General features: G+C 46.5%; 1 protein-coding gene across 2 annotated transcripts in view; it reads left to right on the top strand.

The window, feature by feature from the left end:
* SLC9A7 (solute carrier family 9 member A7) overlaps positions 1-14624 on the top strand; it is a 130884-nt gene that overhangs the window by 84879 nt on the left and 31381 nt on the right. For both annotated transcript variants that reach the window (XM_040468940.1, XM_040468939.1), the window contains exons 8-12: positions 743-848; positions 2048-2136; positions 2229-2342; positions 4739-4850; positions 8567-8720. In XM_040468940.1, the coding sequence (XP_040324874.1) occupies positions 743-848; positions 2048-2136; positions 2229-2342; positions 4739-4850; positions 8567-8720 (575 nt within the window). The remainder of the gene's footprint in view (positions 1-742; positions 849-2047; positions 2137-2228; positions 2343-4738; positions 4851-8566; positions 8721-14624) is intronic.

Here is a 14624-nt window from a genome sequence, read left to right as displayed (position 1 = left end):
TTTTTCTTTTTTTTTTAGTGTGTCATGCCTTCATGAGACGCCTGCTGTGAACTCTGGTCATGGTGGCCCACAGAGGTCAGAGTCTCACTGGCCTACTCTCCCCCGGCCTGCCTGTGGTTACCGCCCTCCCCCCCCCCCAACCCCGGCACTGCTAAGACTGACCTGCCAGTCACCCCTCAGGCCAAGATCGTGCTCCTCAGAGCCAGGGGGCATTGCAAAGAGCACAGAAGACCTCTTTCTGGTTTCCTTAGAAAGTTCAATTTCTAAAGACAGCTTTATTAAGATAAAATTCACATACCATGCCATTCACCCCATTTGGTTTTCGGTATGCTACATTATCGGTTTGTTTGGTTTTTTTTTTTTTTAATTGCGATAAAATACCTATAACACAATTTGCCCCCGTAACCACTTTTCAGTGTCCACCTCGGTGGCATTACGTGCATCCACATTGTGTAAGCATCCCCTCTGTCTGTTTTCGGAACCTTTGCATCATCCCAGACAGAAACCGTGGACCCAAGAAACGGTATCCCGCTTTCTCCTCTCTCCCAGCCCTCAGTAACCTCTTTCCTGCTAGAAAGAACTCAGTTTTTATGACTTTAAGAACCGAGCAGCAGCTGTGGGGCCCCCAAAAGAAGTGTTGGAGGGAAAGGGAGGGGGAGGGGAGTCCCGGGCTGATGGAGCGTGGTTCTTGGTGGCCCTGATAACTTGTTCCTGGAGCCAAGTTCCTTGACGGGGGGCCCACGTGACCAAGTTCACCAAGCTGCACTGCTTCCCCCTCCTGGAGACGGCACTCTTCTTCCTGATGTCCTGGAGCACGTTCCTTTTGGCGGAAGCCTGTGGCTTTACAGGTGGGTTCACACTACCCTTGGGCTGCCCTTCCCCTTACTGTAGCGGGGGCTGTGTTTCAGTGCTGTGTTTTTATGACGCCAGTTTCATGAATTATTAGTGTAAGTAACTGTGTGGTTTTAGCACCTCACAATCTCTCGTCAAAAAAGAAAAGAAAAGGAAAGAAGGAAGGAAGGAAGAAAAGAAAGAAACAAAAGAAAGAAAAGAAAGAAAGAGAAGGAAGGAAAGAAAGAAAAGGAAGGAAGGAAGGAAGGAAGGAAGGAAAGAAAGAAAGAAAGAAAGAGAAAGAAAGAATATCACAGGAGCACCTGAGTAGCTCAGTCGGTTAAGCGTCTGACTTCAGCTCAGGTCATGATCTCACAGTTTGTGGGGTCGAGCCCCGCGTCAGGCTCTCTGCTGACAGCACAAAGCCCACTTCGGATCCTTTGTCCCCCTCTCTCTCTGGCCCTCCGCTGCTCGCTCACTCTCAAAAATAAATAAACATTTTTATTAAATCCCTGAAATTTTCCACTAGAAAATCAAGTACAATTACTATACATGAGCCAGGTAGTTGGGGGAGCCCTTTTATCCTCTTTTCAAAATAGTGCAACGTGCATTTATAGGCAGCATTGTAAAATATCCCAGTTCTTTAGAACTTGACAGTTATCTGTAAATGTATAGGCAAAGGCCCCCGTGTCAGCTGTCTTGCACAACAAAATGGTTACCATTAATCAGAAATCGAGGTAATGAAGGCTCGGATAAATGGAACGGTACTCTGGATCCATTTGGTCTCAAGCCCTAGACGAGGCAAAAACAGAAAGCGTTTGCCTGGAATGAAAATCCCTGGCTTCTGAGAACCGAGAGGAACAGGACAAAAGGGCATGATGGGCCCTCAAGGCCTCTCTGAAGAAATGAATGCTAAATGCCAAATTCGGGAGCAGTTTAGAGGAGGGGGAGACAATGCCCTTAAAACTGTAGCAAGAAGGGAAGTCAAGGACCTTGGCTTTGAAGGCGGGCAGAATGAGAAGAAGGAAAGGTTGGTAGGAGTGGTGGGGGCAGGGGGAACCTTCAGGAATAGGAAACTTTTCCCAACTGTTCTAGTAGCTGGATATGTTGGGCCTACGCTGACTTTTTTGTTTCAGCGGGGATTTTTTTCCTGCCTTTTTTTTTTTTTTCATCATTGATTTTTTTTTTTTTTTTTTTTTTAAAAACCCCTCCCCAGGCGTTGTGGCTGTCCTTTTCTGTGGCATCACGCAGGCTCATTACACCTACAACAATCTGTCGGTGGAATCAAGAAGTCGAACGAAGCAGGTGAGAGCGGGCCCTGGGTCCTCACGAGTGCCCTGTGACTAGCAGGGAGGGGGCCCACACGACTTATGGCTTCCTTTCCCCTTTCTGTGCAGCTCTTTGAGGTGTTACACTTCCTGGCAGAGAACTTCATCTTCTCCTACATGGGCCTGGCTCTCTTTACCTTCCAGAAGCATGTCTTCAGCCCCGTTTTCATCATTGGAGCTTTTGTATCCTTTTTTGTGTGTGTGTGTGTGTGGTTCTGCTGTTTGCTGTGTGGACAGGCGACCGCCGCTGGGGAAGCTAGTTCATGGTGTTTTCATGATGAGAAAAAAGAAGGCTTACGTGGGTTCGCAGACCTAAACGTATTTCAGGATCTGCATCAGTCCCCGAATCATTTTTACTTCAGTGCTGCACGAATCCCAATCCAGGAGGTTCCCAGTTCCAAAGACCCGAAGGTTCTGTTAGTCTTGCTCCCAGCCGCACATGAAGCCCACAGGCGTTATAAGCACGCTTTCATGGGAGCATCCCTACCGTGACAGCTCACTGTGGAAAAGACGTTTCCCAAGGGGGGGAAAAAAAAAGGAAAGGAAGAGACCACAAAATAGAAAAATACTCATTTCCTTGACTCAGTTCCACTGTGAGCACAGTTTTTGGAAGAGAGACACAGTTTAGGGGATTGGCTTCTCTCAAGTCAGGAGGGCCTTGGAACTGGAGTGATCTAGCTCAGCCTGGAGCTGGAGTCCCCTATTGCTGGGCATTTGCACTTGCCTTTTACTTTTGTAAGAAAATTTTTAATGTTTATTATTTATTTTGAGAGAGAATCCAAAGCAGGCTCTGGGCTCTGCGCCGTCAGTGGAGAGCCCGGCGCGGGGCTCGAACCCGCGAACCGCGGGATCATGAGCCGAGCCGAAGTCGGACGCTCAACCGACTGAGCCACCCAGATGCCCATACTCTTGCCTTTTCTGAGGCCTCGTGGGTAACCTTAAAAAAAAAAAAATAGGAGTGTTTTTCTCTTCTGGGCTTTTCGTTTATGGTGCAGGCATAGCTGACCCTCACTAAGCAGCTAGATAGCGATAAGTGGCCCAATGCCACGTGGAGGCCTTCCAGTTAGAGTGTTAATCGGCTTCCACCGGGGCTCCTTTCTCGGGTTTATACACTCACCAGAGTGACAGCTGCAAATCTAAGGGGATCAGTGTTTTTATTCTCGATTCAGAAAGACCTCCTCACATGCCTCCTGGATTTGTATTCCTGGCACAGCATCCTGCAAGGGATAGTGAGAGCACCGCCCTTGTTTGCAGATGAGGGCCTCGCGGGGGGGGGGGGGGCGGGCAAGACGGGTCCCCTGGGAATCTCAAAGGCCACTTCCCACTGGAGGACGGTTGCCTGGCTTCTGGGATGGAATCGAGCTTTCCGAGCACTACCTGCTTTCCTGCCATTCTAAACAACACAACACAGCACAACACAACACAACACCAAAGGAGAAAACAAAAACAAAAAAAAAAAGCTAAAAGCAGAAAAACAGTCCGTCCTTTACCCTGGAGAAGGCAGAGGACAGTTCCGCCCTGGCTTCTGTCTGAAACAGCTGCGGCCCTGGGCAGCTGGCACTCAGCTAGAACGGAAGCTCCCGGTCCCCACGGGTCCCATGGCAGTTTCCTCCTGTAACCACGGCTCCCTGCCGGGCTCTGTTCTCCACTCAGCGAGTGACGAATGGCCCATTTCCCTGAATTTTTTGCTTGCCACACTCCTCTGCCTCCATGGGCTCACGCCTCCAAAAAGACATCTGAGCCACCTGGGTAGAGACATCTACCCCCTCTTGAGTCTTGGGAGGGACATGAATGCATCTGAAGTGTCCCAAGTGCTCCCAAGTTTCCGCACCTCTTAGCCGTAGCATCTTCCTGGTCATTTCGAGCCCCTCCTATTTACTTCTGACTAAAGCTTATGAGCTCTTGACCCACGGGTTAGAGATTTGTTCTTCTCGTGACTTTCCTTCTTCTTTTTTTTTTATTTTTTTATAAATTTTCTTTAATGTTTTATTTATTTTTGAGACAGAGAGAGACAGAGCATGAACGCGGGAGGGGCAGAGAGAGAGGGAGACACAGAATTGGAAGCAGGCTCGGAGCCATCAGCCCAGAGCCCGACGCGGGGCTCGAACTCACGGACCGCGAGATCGTGACCTGAGCTGAAGTCCGACGCTTAACCGACTGAGCCACCCAGGCGCCCCATGACTTTCCTTCTTCTAACGGAGCCCAAGCCACTGTTTGCTCCTCTCAACTCCCCACCCCTGCCAGGGCTCCTCAGCTTAGGTGTAGATAGGGGGGAGACTTGGTCCACACCTGCTTAATGAAATCAAGAAGTTCCAACAGTGCGTCTAGCAGGCCAGGCATTACCTCTGTGAGCTAGGAGGTCGGGAAAGGTGGCCACCTGCGTCCTGCTTGTAGCTGACCCGCGTTCCGAGGGCACCGGGTCTAGCCCGGCTGCCTTGCGCATCCCTCCTGATCGTGGTGCGGTTAGCTCCTGGTCACAGGGTGTCCCAGCATTCCTAAAATTCTCTGCTCCACCAGAGGCCGGGCGAAGCTGCCGTTCTAGAAACCTGTTGGGCCCTTAACCTCCACCTGGTGGTCAGGTTGCCATCTTCCTGGGCCGAGCTGCACACATCTACCCGCTCTCCTTCTTCCTCAACTTGGGCAGAAGGCATAAGATTGGCTGGAACTTTCAACACATGATGATGTTTTCAGGTAAAAGCCCCGGGAACGTAAAGAAAATGAGCTTTCTTCGGCAGGCGTGTCAGCGTGACTAAACTATGATGGATAAGGTTCGTACAAAGAAGTTAAAATTCCTGGTTCTTTTTGCCTTCTCCCACAGTGCTGAGTAGACCGACCTATGCGTCACACAGAGGTAATACCAATTTTGCGAACCATACTACCAAATGTGAACATTCTCCCCTAAAACAGCCGCGTCTTCATGTTTATCTACCGCCCACAGGGCCTGGCGATATAGGAGTATTTAAAGTGCTTGATTGTTTTCTAGTTGATGTTCATAACCCTTAATCTTCCAGAAGGGCTCCAGACTTCAACGTAGAAGGGAGATAGGTTTGTTTTAAAAAAATTTTTTTAATGTTTATTTATTTTTGAGAGAGAGAGAGAGAGAAACAGAGACAGAGCATGAACAGGGGAGGGGCGGAGAGAGAGGGAGACACAGAATCGGAAGCAGGCTCCAGGCTCCGAGCCGTCAGCACAGAGCCCGACGCGGGGCTTGAACTCACAGACCGCGAGATCATGACCTGAGCCAAAGTCAGACGCTTAACTGAGTGAGCCACCCAGGTGCCCTGGGAGATGGGCCTTTAATGAGAAAGAACACAGGCCACATCACTCAGTACCTCCCAGCTGCAGTATCCACTCTTGGAAAATAATGAAATTGAGCTAATTGTTGAGCTTCCTCCTAGCTCCAACTTCCCGTGAGGCAAAAAATAAAATTCACTTGAGTAAGCAAAGATGAGCCCCAAACCGGAAGTTAATGGCCGTGATAATTCTGCTTGATTTATACTGTCTCCCAGATGCCCCCCTCTCCACTCTAAAGCTGAGAAGTGTGCAGAAGCCGCTGAGGCGAGAAAGGACAGAAAATAGTGGACATATTTTAAGTTTATCTTGGTGAATGAGTTCTCTCCAACTCATCTTGCTCTTCTCCACCAGAGCTGTCTGTCTGTCTGCCTCTCTCTCTCTCTATTTGCCCCTCCCCTGCTTGTGCTCTCTCCCTCAAAAATAAATATTAGAAAAAAGAAAGTTCTTTTAAAAAATTTTTAACATTTATTTATTTTGGGGGGGGGGCAGAGGGGCAGAGAGAGGTAGACACAGAATCCGAAGCAGGCTCCAGGCTCTGAGCTGTCAGCACAGAGTCCGACCCGGGGCTCGAACTTACGAACCGCGAGATCATGACCTGAGCCAAGAGTCAGTAGCTTAACCGACTGAGCCACCCAGGTACCCCCTTCCCCCCTAAAAGAGAAAGTTCTAAAAGAGAAAGTTCTAGGGGCGCCTGGGTGGCGCAGTCGGTTGAGCGTCCGACTTCGGCCAGGTCACGATCTCGCGGTCCGTGAGTTCGAGCCCCGTGTCAGGCTCTGGGCTGATGGCTCAGAGCCTGGAGCCTGTTTCCAATTCTGTGTCTCCCTCTCTCTGCCCCTCCCCCGTTCATGCTCTGTCTCTCTCTGTCCCAAAAATAAATAAACGTTGAAAAAAAAATTAAAAAACAAAAACAAAAAATAAACAAAAAAAAATAAAATAAAATAAAAGAGAAAGTTCTAGTGGAGAAGAGCAAGATGAGTTGGAGAGAACTCATTCACCAAGATAAACTTAAAATATGTCCACTATTTTCTGGACTAAAAGGCAGTACACAGTGCTGTTTAAAGGCATCTCCTATAAAGATTATTTCCTGCTGGGAACAATGTCGCCATCAAAAGGAACTCCAGACAATGCAGCACACGTTGTCTCTCCCTGACCCCTAACTTTTCTTCTTTGAGACAACATCCCTTTAGAGGCCAAAGTATTCATCGGTGACGAAGCTGGCTATAGGGCAATCTAGATGTGTGTGTTATTTCCCAAGTATGGATTAATAGAAAACATTAACTTGGCTCTGTTTTTTAACGTAACTCTTTTTTAAAGTTTATTTATTTATCTCGAGAGAGAGAAAGAGAGAGAGCAAGCAGGGGAGGGGCAGTGAGAGAGGGAGAGGGAATCCCAAGCAGGCTCCGCACTACCCGAACAGAGCCCAGGGCGGGGCTCGAACTAACGAACTGCGAGATCATGACCTGAGCTGAAAGCGAGAGTCGAATGTTTGCTTTACCAGCTGAGCCACCCAAGTGCCCCTTTGACGTAACTTTTTTGAATCATGTTTTAGTGAATTGTGAAGTTCGCAGATGAGGGAATTTACCAAACTGTTAGGAAAGGCGGGAGAATATGCAAACAGGTACAGTGGGTATTGCTTTTTATTCTCTCATATAATATACACAGTCTGGCCAAAGGTGAATAGGAACTTATACCAGATTTTAAGCAAACAGCATTTTATTAAATGTAATTAAAATCTAGCATAAGATGAAAATATGAGAACTCGCATAAAAGGAGAACAAATATTTGTGAATATATATTAACCCGGGTGGCTCAGTCAGTTGAGCGTCTGACCTTGGCTCAGGTCATGATCTCCAGGCTTGTGAGTTCGAGCCCCGCGTCGGGCTTTGTGCTGACAGCTCGGAGCCTGCTTCGAAGTCTGTGTCTCCCTCTCTCTCTGCCCCTCCCCCACTCGCTCGTGCTCGCTCTCTCTCTCTCTCTCAAAAATAAATAATAAAACATTTAAAAAAATTCACTGCTGTTTCAGTTCCTTTGTGAGTGTTACACTCTGTAGGTCACAGCATCTGCTCTGAAACTTAAACGCAAAGGTGAATATACTTAACTGCGTACATTTAATTTCTATCTCCCAGGGTTGTTTTTTTAGGATAGTTGACACATAGTGTTATATTAGTTTCAGATGTCCAATATCATGACTCAACTTCATTCCAGGCTATGCTGTACTCACCGTGTGTTTGGCGCTTAGCCTTAATACCCGTTAATGTAGAAAAAGGGCCAGCAGACTACATCCCCTGGGCCAAAGCTGGCCGTTGCATATTTTCATATACTCCACGGCTAAGAGTGGCTTTTACAGGTGGACATTTACAATCTATTTGACGATAGAGGACACTAACTTTGAAGTCCAATTAAGTGAAATATAGTCCTCCAAAAGAATTACCTATATCACAACACATTATACTGTGTTGTTATTATTCTCTTTTTGGTTTTTGCCCATAAGATTTGGTAGAAATTTGGGTTGGTTTTTTTTTTTCTCTTCTATGTAAGTACCTACAAAATAGCCTTGATTTTTCCTCTTGACCCCCAAAGCCTAAAATATTTATTATCTGACCCTTTACAGAAAAAAATTGCCAACGCTTGACGTAGATCAGGTTGTATTGTTACTTCTCTGTGTAGCTTTGCTAAGGAAATGCTAGGCTGCTCTGTGGGTCCTGGGACACAGATCACAAATATGTATTTGATGTATTCAGACCTAGCCTGTTACTTCAGTTTATAATGAATCACAGACCTAGAGAGCTTATATTCATTAGTTCTTATTTATCTTTCTTTTTATTTCATGTTACTAGCAGGAGAATGATCTCCGTAATAAGAGTGGTATTGTTCTAGAATGTGCCGGACAAAGTAGTGCAGTGTTTTTCTCACCGCATTTGGGCATTTTGCAAAAGAAGACTTCAGACAAGAGAAAACCACATTCCCTTAAGGTCCTTCTTTCTGAATAAGACCGTTTGACTCCCGAAACATACGTGGATGTTATCATTTATTAGCCCCGAGTGGCAGCAACGGATCTGAGGACACATTGTCATCCGCCCTTATAACCAGATCTTCCTCTCTGGTCCCCGCAGGCCTCAGGGGCGCGATGGCATTTGCGCTGGCCATCCGCGACACGGCATCCTACGCTCGCCAGATGATGTTCACGACCACCCTCCTCATCGTCTTCTTCACTGTCTGGATCATTGGCGGAGGCACAACACCCATGCTGTCGTGCCTTAACATAAGGTCAGTTTGAAAGCACGGCCAGTTTTGCGTCTGACTATGTCCCTGTGCTCACACACAGGGGGAGACAGCTCAGTGCATGGAAGGTTTTTACGTTTGTTGTTGTTGTTGTTGTTGTTGTTGTGGGTTTGCGGGAGGGCTTAAAAATAAAAAGCAATAACTGAAAAGTCAGAGTATTGAGTTTTCCATGAGAAAAAGGGTTGCCATGTAAAATGTTTGTGAGTACAGACGCACGGGGCGTTAGAAACACCTGGACCTTGCTGGAACAGCGACAGGGCCAGAATTCAAAAGCCTCAAAGCTGCTGGCAGGGTCTGGCATTTGACATTCCTCTGAAATCAAACCTGCGGCCTTCAAAAGAAGCTCATCCGCTTCAGATGATAACAAGAAATAAAAAGAGGCAATTAGGGTTTTGTTTTTCAGAGGAAACCGTGTCTCCTCTCGCTTGAGTGCACAAAAGAGGCGTGGCATTTCCTGCGTAACCCTTATTTGTTGCAGCCTCATGGATGTCCCCTGCCTGTGGTTTGGCAGCTGTGTCGGGAGAGAGAGCAACTGACCTAAATTTGATTTTGTTTCAAAGAGGGTTTGGATTCCAGAGCATGCTTCTGCGCCCCCAGCTCCTTAGGGGACAGAGGAGCCTGGAGCAGGGGTCAAGAGCCCCAGAGCCTAACCCCGGCTCTGGTTCAAGGCAAGCCCTTCACGTCTTTGGGCCTCGGTTCTCCTGGACGTGAAGTTCTGCCTCCCCGGAGGGGCTCCCCCTCAGTTTTGGGTCTGCAGAGGTTGAATGCGAACAGAAAGACGGAAAGAGGAAAGCACTGAAGCCGTGCTTAGGTGTGAAGGATCCTCCGAAGAGCCACAAGGTGGCACTGTTTCTTCCTTTCTCTCCTGGCCTTTCGTCCCTACTCCCTTCTCTGGAATACAGAGCGCACTGGCCTAACGGTGTCCAGCATATCTACCTTTGGAGGAGAGAGGACCTACAAAGATCTCGTAGTCATCCTTAGGGTGAGGGGGACACGTGGAACTTGGGAGAAAGCTGGAATTTGAGAGAACAGTCTTCCCCCACCATCAGGGACTTTTGTATCGATATGGCGGGCAGGGGTTCCTGGGCTTGGCGCCTGCCAGCCCCACCATTTCTGGGCTAGCGAGTCTCAGCCTCGCATCCTGGTGGGTCTGCAGAACCTAGTGGGGGGGTGGTCAGAGACAGTCGTATCATAGCTCACACTTGCGATGCTGGCAATAACTTGCCCGGTCACAGAGCTTTCAGTCGATGAGCTGGGACTTGAACCCGGGCAGTCTTGCCACACAGTCCACAGCCTTAACCTTAAGAAGGTCGGCTGTGTTAGGGACTGCCGCCGCGTCGTGAAATGGGGGGCGATGAGAAGTTCGATCTCCTAGGCACGAGTCTCTAGGGAAAATAATTCATTGTGGGAATACAAACCTAAAGAAGAAAATGGACAGATTTTTGGCGCTAACTCTGAGACCTAAGACGGTACCATCTTTGTTCTGTGTAAGAATAAGCGCAAGAGAGGAGGCCTGTCCCCCGCACACACTTGAGGATCTTTGCATTCGGTGACCTCCGAGGTGACGTTCTGCTCCTGTTGGGGCACTCCGTAGGTACCCTGGATGCTCAGAGCATCATTTATAAGTCCCCTTTTCCTCCTGCCACCCTCCCGCACCCCACACAGATACGACTGAATACTTTTCCAGTGAGAGTAGAGAGGTGACTGGGGACATTTGGCAGTTCTGGTAACCCTTTTCTAAATCGGGCCATCAAAACTGCCCTACCCAGAGCTGAGAGTGTGGGCAGCTTTCCATGAGGCACACGAGCCGTACGTGTACAAATATAATCACTGTTGTGTTGTGGAAATACTGATGTAACATATAGATAGCACCCAGAACATAGCACACACTGAGGGGCCCGGAAATGAGTGTGTGTGTGAGACCGGGTGTACGAGAGATCTCGTTCCCCCACCTCCTCGCCAGCATTTGGCGTTAACCACCATTTGTCATTGTAGTTGTTCTAACAGGTGGGTGGGGATACCTCCCCGTGGCCTTCGTGTGCATTCCTCTAATGACCGATGATGTTGAACATCTCTTCATGTGCCCATTTGCCATTCATCTGTCTTCCTCGGTGAAACACCTGTTCACACTTTTCATCTATTTTTTAATCAGATTGTTTGGGTTTTTTTTTTTTTATTGAGTTCTGAGTGTTCTTTATTTATTATAGATACTAGTCTTTTCTCAGAGATGTGGTTTGCAAATATTTTCTCCCAGTCTGTAGCTTGTCTTTTAATCCTTCTAGTAGAGTCATCGAAGAACAGAAGTTTTAGTTTTGAGGGAGTGCAGTTTATCTTTTTTTTTCCCTTTTACACATCGTGCCTTTGGTGTTATATGTAAGGACTCTCCGTCAAGCCCTAGGCCATGAAGATTTCCTTCTGTGTTATCTTCTTTTTTTAAAATGTTTATTTTTGAGAGAGAGCAAGTGCATGAACGGGGGAGGGGCAGAGAGAGAGGGAGACCCAGAATCCGAAGCAGGCTCCGGGCTCTGAGCTGTCAGCACAGAGCCCGACGCAGGGCTCGAACTCATGGATGGCGAGATCGTGACCTGAGCTGAAGCCGGACGCTCAACCGACTGAGCCACCCAGGCGCCCCTCTTCTATGTTATCTTCTAAAAGTTTTCTTAGTTCTGTGCTTGACATTTGAGTCTGTGGTCCATTTGGCGTTAATTTTTATATAAGCTGCGAGGCTCAGGTTTAAAGTGTTAAAAAGACAAGTCTTACCCTGTTGGATTACTTTTGCTCCTTTGCCAAAAATCAGTTGGCTCGATGCACGTGGCTTTGTCTGTATTCTGCCCCACTGATGAATGTGGTCACCCCTCCACACTGTCCTGATAACTATGGTTATGTAATAAGCTGTAGCATCAGGTAGAGGGAGCCCTCCCACGTTATTCTTTTTCAAAACTCTCGTAGCTGTTCTCGTTGCTTTGCATATATATTTTAGAAGAAGCCTGTCCATCTCTAAAAAATAAGAAAAAAACCTGGCTGGAATTTTCACAGGGATTGCGTTAAGCCTATAGTAAGTTTGGGGAGAACTGCCATCTCGTTTTCTGTCTTCCAATTCATGAACGCGGCACGTTTCTTCATTTATTCATGGTTTGTGAGATTTGTATCTAAGTACTTCTTCTCTTCTGAGCAATTACAAATGTTATTCTGTCTTCAATTTCAGGCTCCATGTGTTCATTGCTAGGATATAGAAATACAGTGGGTTTTTGTATGTTGATCTCGTATCCTGTGACCTTGCTGGACTCGTTTGTTAGCTCTGGGAGGCTTTTGTTTGGTTTTGTTTATAAATTCTTTGGGATTTCCTACATAGACCATCACATCATTTGCAGACAGAGACAGTTTTATTTCTTCCTTTGCAATCAGTGTACGTTTTATTACCCTTTCTTGCCTTACTGTTCTGGCTAGGACTTTCAATATGATGTCGAGTAACAGTGACATGAGCTGACATCCTGATCTTGTTTCCAGTCGTAAGGGGAAAATATTCAGTCTTTGACCAATAAGTATAATATTAGCTGTAGGGTTTTTGTAGATGTTCCTCATCAAGTTGAGGGAGTTTGTATCTATTGTTAGATTTTTGAGGTTTTGTTGGTTTTTTTTTTTTTTTAATCACGAGCGGATGCTGAAGTTTCGCAAATGCTTTTCCTGTATCTACTGATATAATCGTATGATTTTTCTTGTTTAGCCTGTTAATATGGTGGGTTACATCAATTAGTTAAAATACTTCCCTAAGACAAACCCCACTTGGTCGTGGTGTATGAGTTTTTAATACGCTGCTGAATTCTATTAGCTGTTATTTTGTTAAGGATTTTTGTGGTCTGTGTTCATGAGGGATATTGGTCTGTAGTTTTCTCTTGTTTTGTACTACCTTTGCCTGTTTTTGGTATCAGAGTAATCTGGCCTCACAAAATGAGCTGGGGCATATTCCCTGCTCTTCTGTTTTCTGAAAGAGATTGTGTAGAGTTGGTGTTAGTTCTTTTTGGAAGTTTAATGGAATTCTCGTATAAAATCGTCCGGTCCTGGAGACTTCTTTTTCAGGAGCTTTTAAATTGTGAAGGCAATTTCTTTAATACTTACAGGGCTGTTTGGGGCGCCCGGGTGGCTCCGTCGGTTAAGCGTCTGACTTCGGCTCAGGTCATGATCTCGCGGTCCGTGAGTTCGAGCCCCGCGTCGGGCTCTGTGCTGAGAGCTCAGAGCCTGGAGCCTGCTTCAGATTCTGTGTCTCCCTCTCTCTGCCCCTCCCCCGTTCATGCTCTGTCTCTCTCTGTCTCAAAAATAAATAAACATTTAAAAAAAAATACTTATAGGGCTATTAAGATGATCTGTTTCCTACTGGGTGAATTATGGTAGTTTGCGAAACTGTTGATGTCTGTGAGCTCTACGGTGATATCCCTTGTTTCGCTGCTGATATTGGTAATTTGTATCTTTCTCTTTTTTTCTTTCAGTCTTGCCAGAGGTTTGTCAACTTTGTGGATCTTTTCAAAGAGCTAGCTTTTCACTGCCTTGATTTTCTATATCGTTTTCCGGTTTCTGCCCCTATCTTTATTCTTTCCTTCTTTCTGACCAACTCCACCCAGACAGCGTCATGAAGCAAATTGGTGAAAAATACACATGGCATTAGTTCATTGCATTTTCCTGATGTGTATAAATAGTGATTACGTAAGTGTGGAAACTGACATATGTAGAGATTACACGGAAAGACATTCCCTCACAAATAAACTAATGAGATTGATTGGTTTTTCTGGCCTGTGGCTTGTGATGTTACCTGATGGCCATGAATCATTTATGTGAACCAGGTTCTTATTCTAAATTGAATCAGAAACCCCGTGAAGTTCAGTGTGGGGTTTTGACCTCCGCGACCTCGGTAAACTTAATACCTACTTGTTCCTTACTTCTCTAGGCTGCTGACAGAGGCCCTGATCAGGTGTTAAGTGGCTGCTCAACATCAGACGCCCAGGGTGGGTCTCAGAGTTCCACCATAAATAATTAGGAGTTAGTTGTGATTTGTTTTTAAATTTTTTTAATGCTTATTTATTTTTGAGAGAGAGCGAGAGAGAGTGGAGCAGAGTGGGGGAGGGGCAGAAAGAGAGAGGGGGAGACAAAGACTCCGAAGCAGGCTCCGGGATCTGAGCCGTCAGCACAGAGCCCGACACGGGGCTAGAACCCACGAACCGCCAGATCATGAGCTGAGCTGAAGTCGGATGCTCAACCGACTGAGCCACCCAAGGGCCCCTTGGAGTTAGTTGTGATTTTTAACCATGGCTAAATTCTCATCTGTCCATAACATAAAAACGAATACAACACAAACCCACAGGCAGGTCGCTGCTTTCCAGAAATCCAGCTTACCTTTCTAAATTGGTAGGTCGTGATTGATATTTTAAAACATAATAGCAAAAATGCTCCAGTGGTTTTTCCGTTAATGCACAGACTGCATATTTTTCTTAGTCTCTTGAGCAGGTGTTGTTATTCACAAAGGACATAATTTTGGCAATTAAAAAAAAAAAAGTGACCACAGGATTGCTTCCGCAGAGGAGTCTCGTATGTGCCCAGAGCACATTTTGGCGGCATGGTGGCTGTTCTCTCCCAGTGTGCAGGAACACAAACACTCAAGGGCAAGTAAGGGTAATCCTGTGAGACAGAGAATTTACGATAAAGCTCTTTGCGAGATAACTTGAAGAATAAAGGCAGAGAAAAGCCCTGAGCTCTTTATGTAATAGCATTTGTAACTGGATTATTTTAAGAGAGTTTAAGGACGCCAGCATGTAATCAGAGGGCAGATTCTGTGAGGTGAGGGAATTGGACTCCTGGGTCTAAGAGCCTCGGTGTCGCAGCCTTGATTCCACCATTTTT

This window comes from Herpailurus yagouaroundi, unplaced genomic scaffold, assembly GCF_014898765.1.
Source record: "Herpailurus yagouaroundi ecotype Mexico unplaced genomic scaffold, PumYag 67793, whole genome shotgun sequence".
NCBI classification, from domain to species: Eukaryota; Metazoa; Chordata; class Mammalia; order Carnivora; family Felidae; genus Herpailurus; species Herpailurus yagouaroundi.
This window is presented reverse-complemented; position numbering and strand designations above follow the sequence as displayed.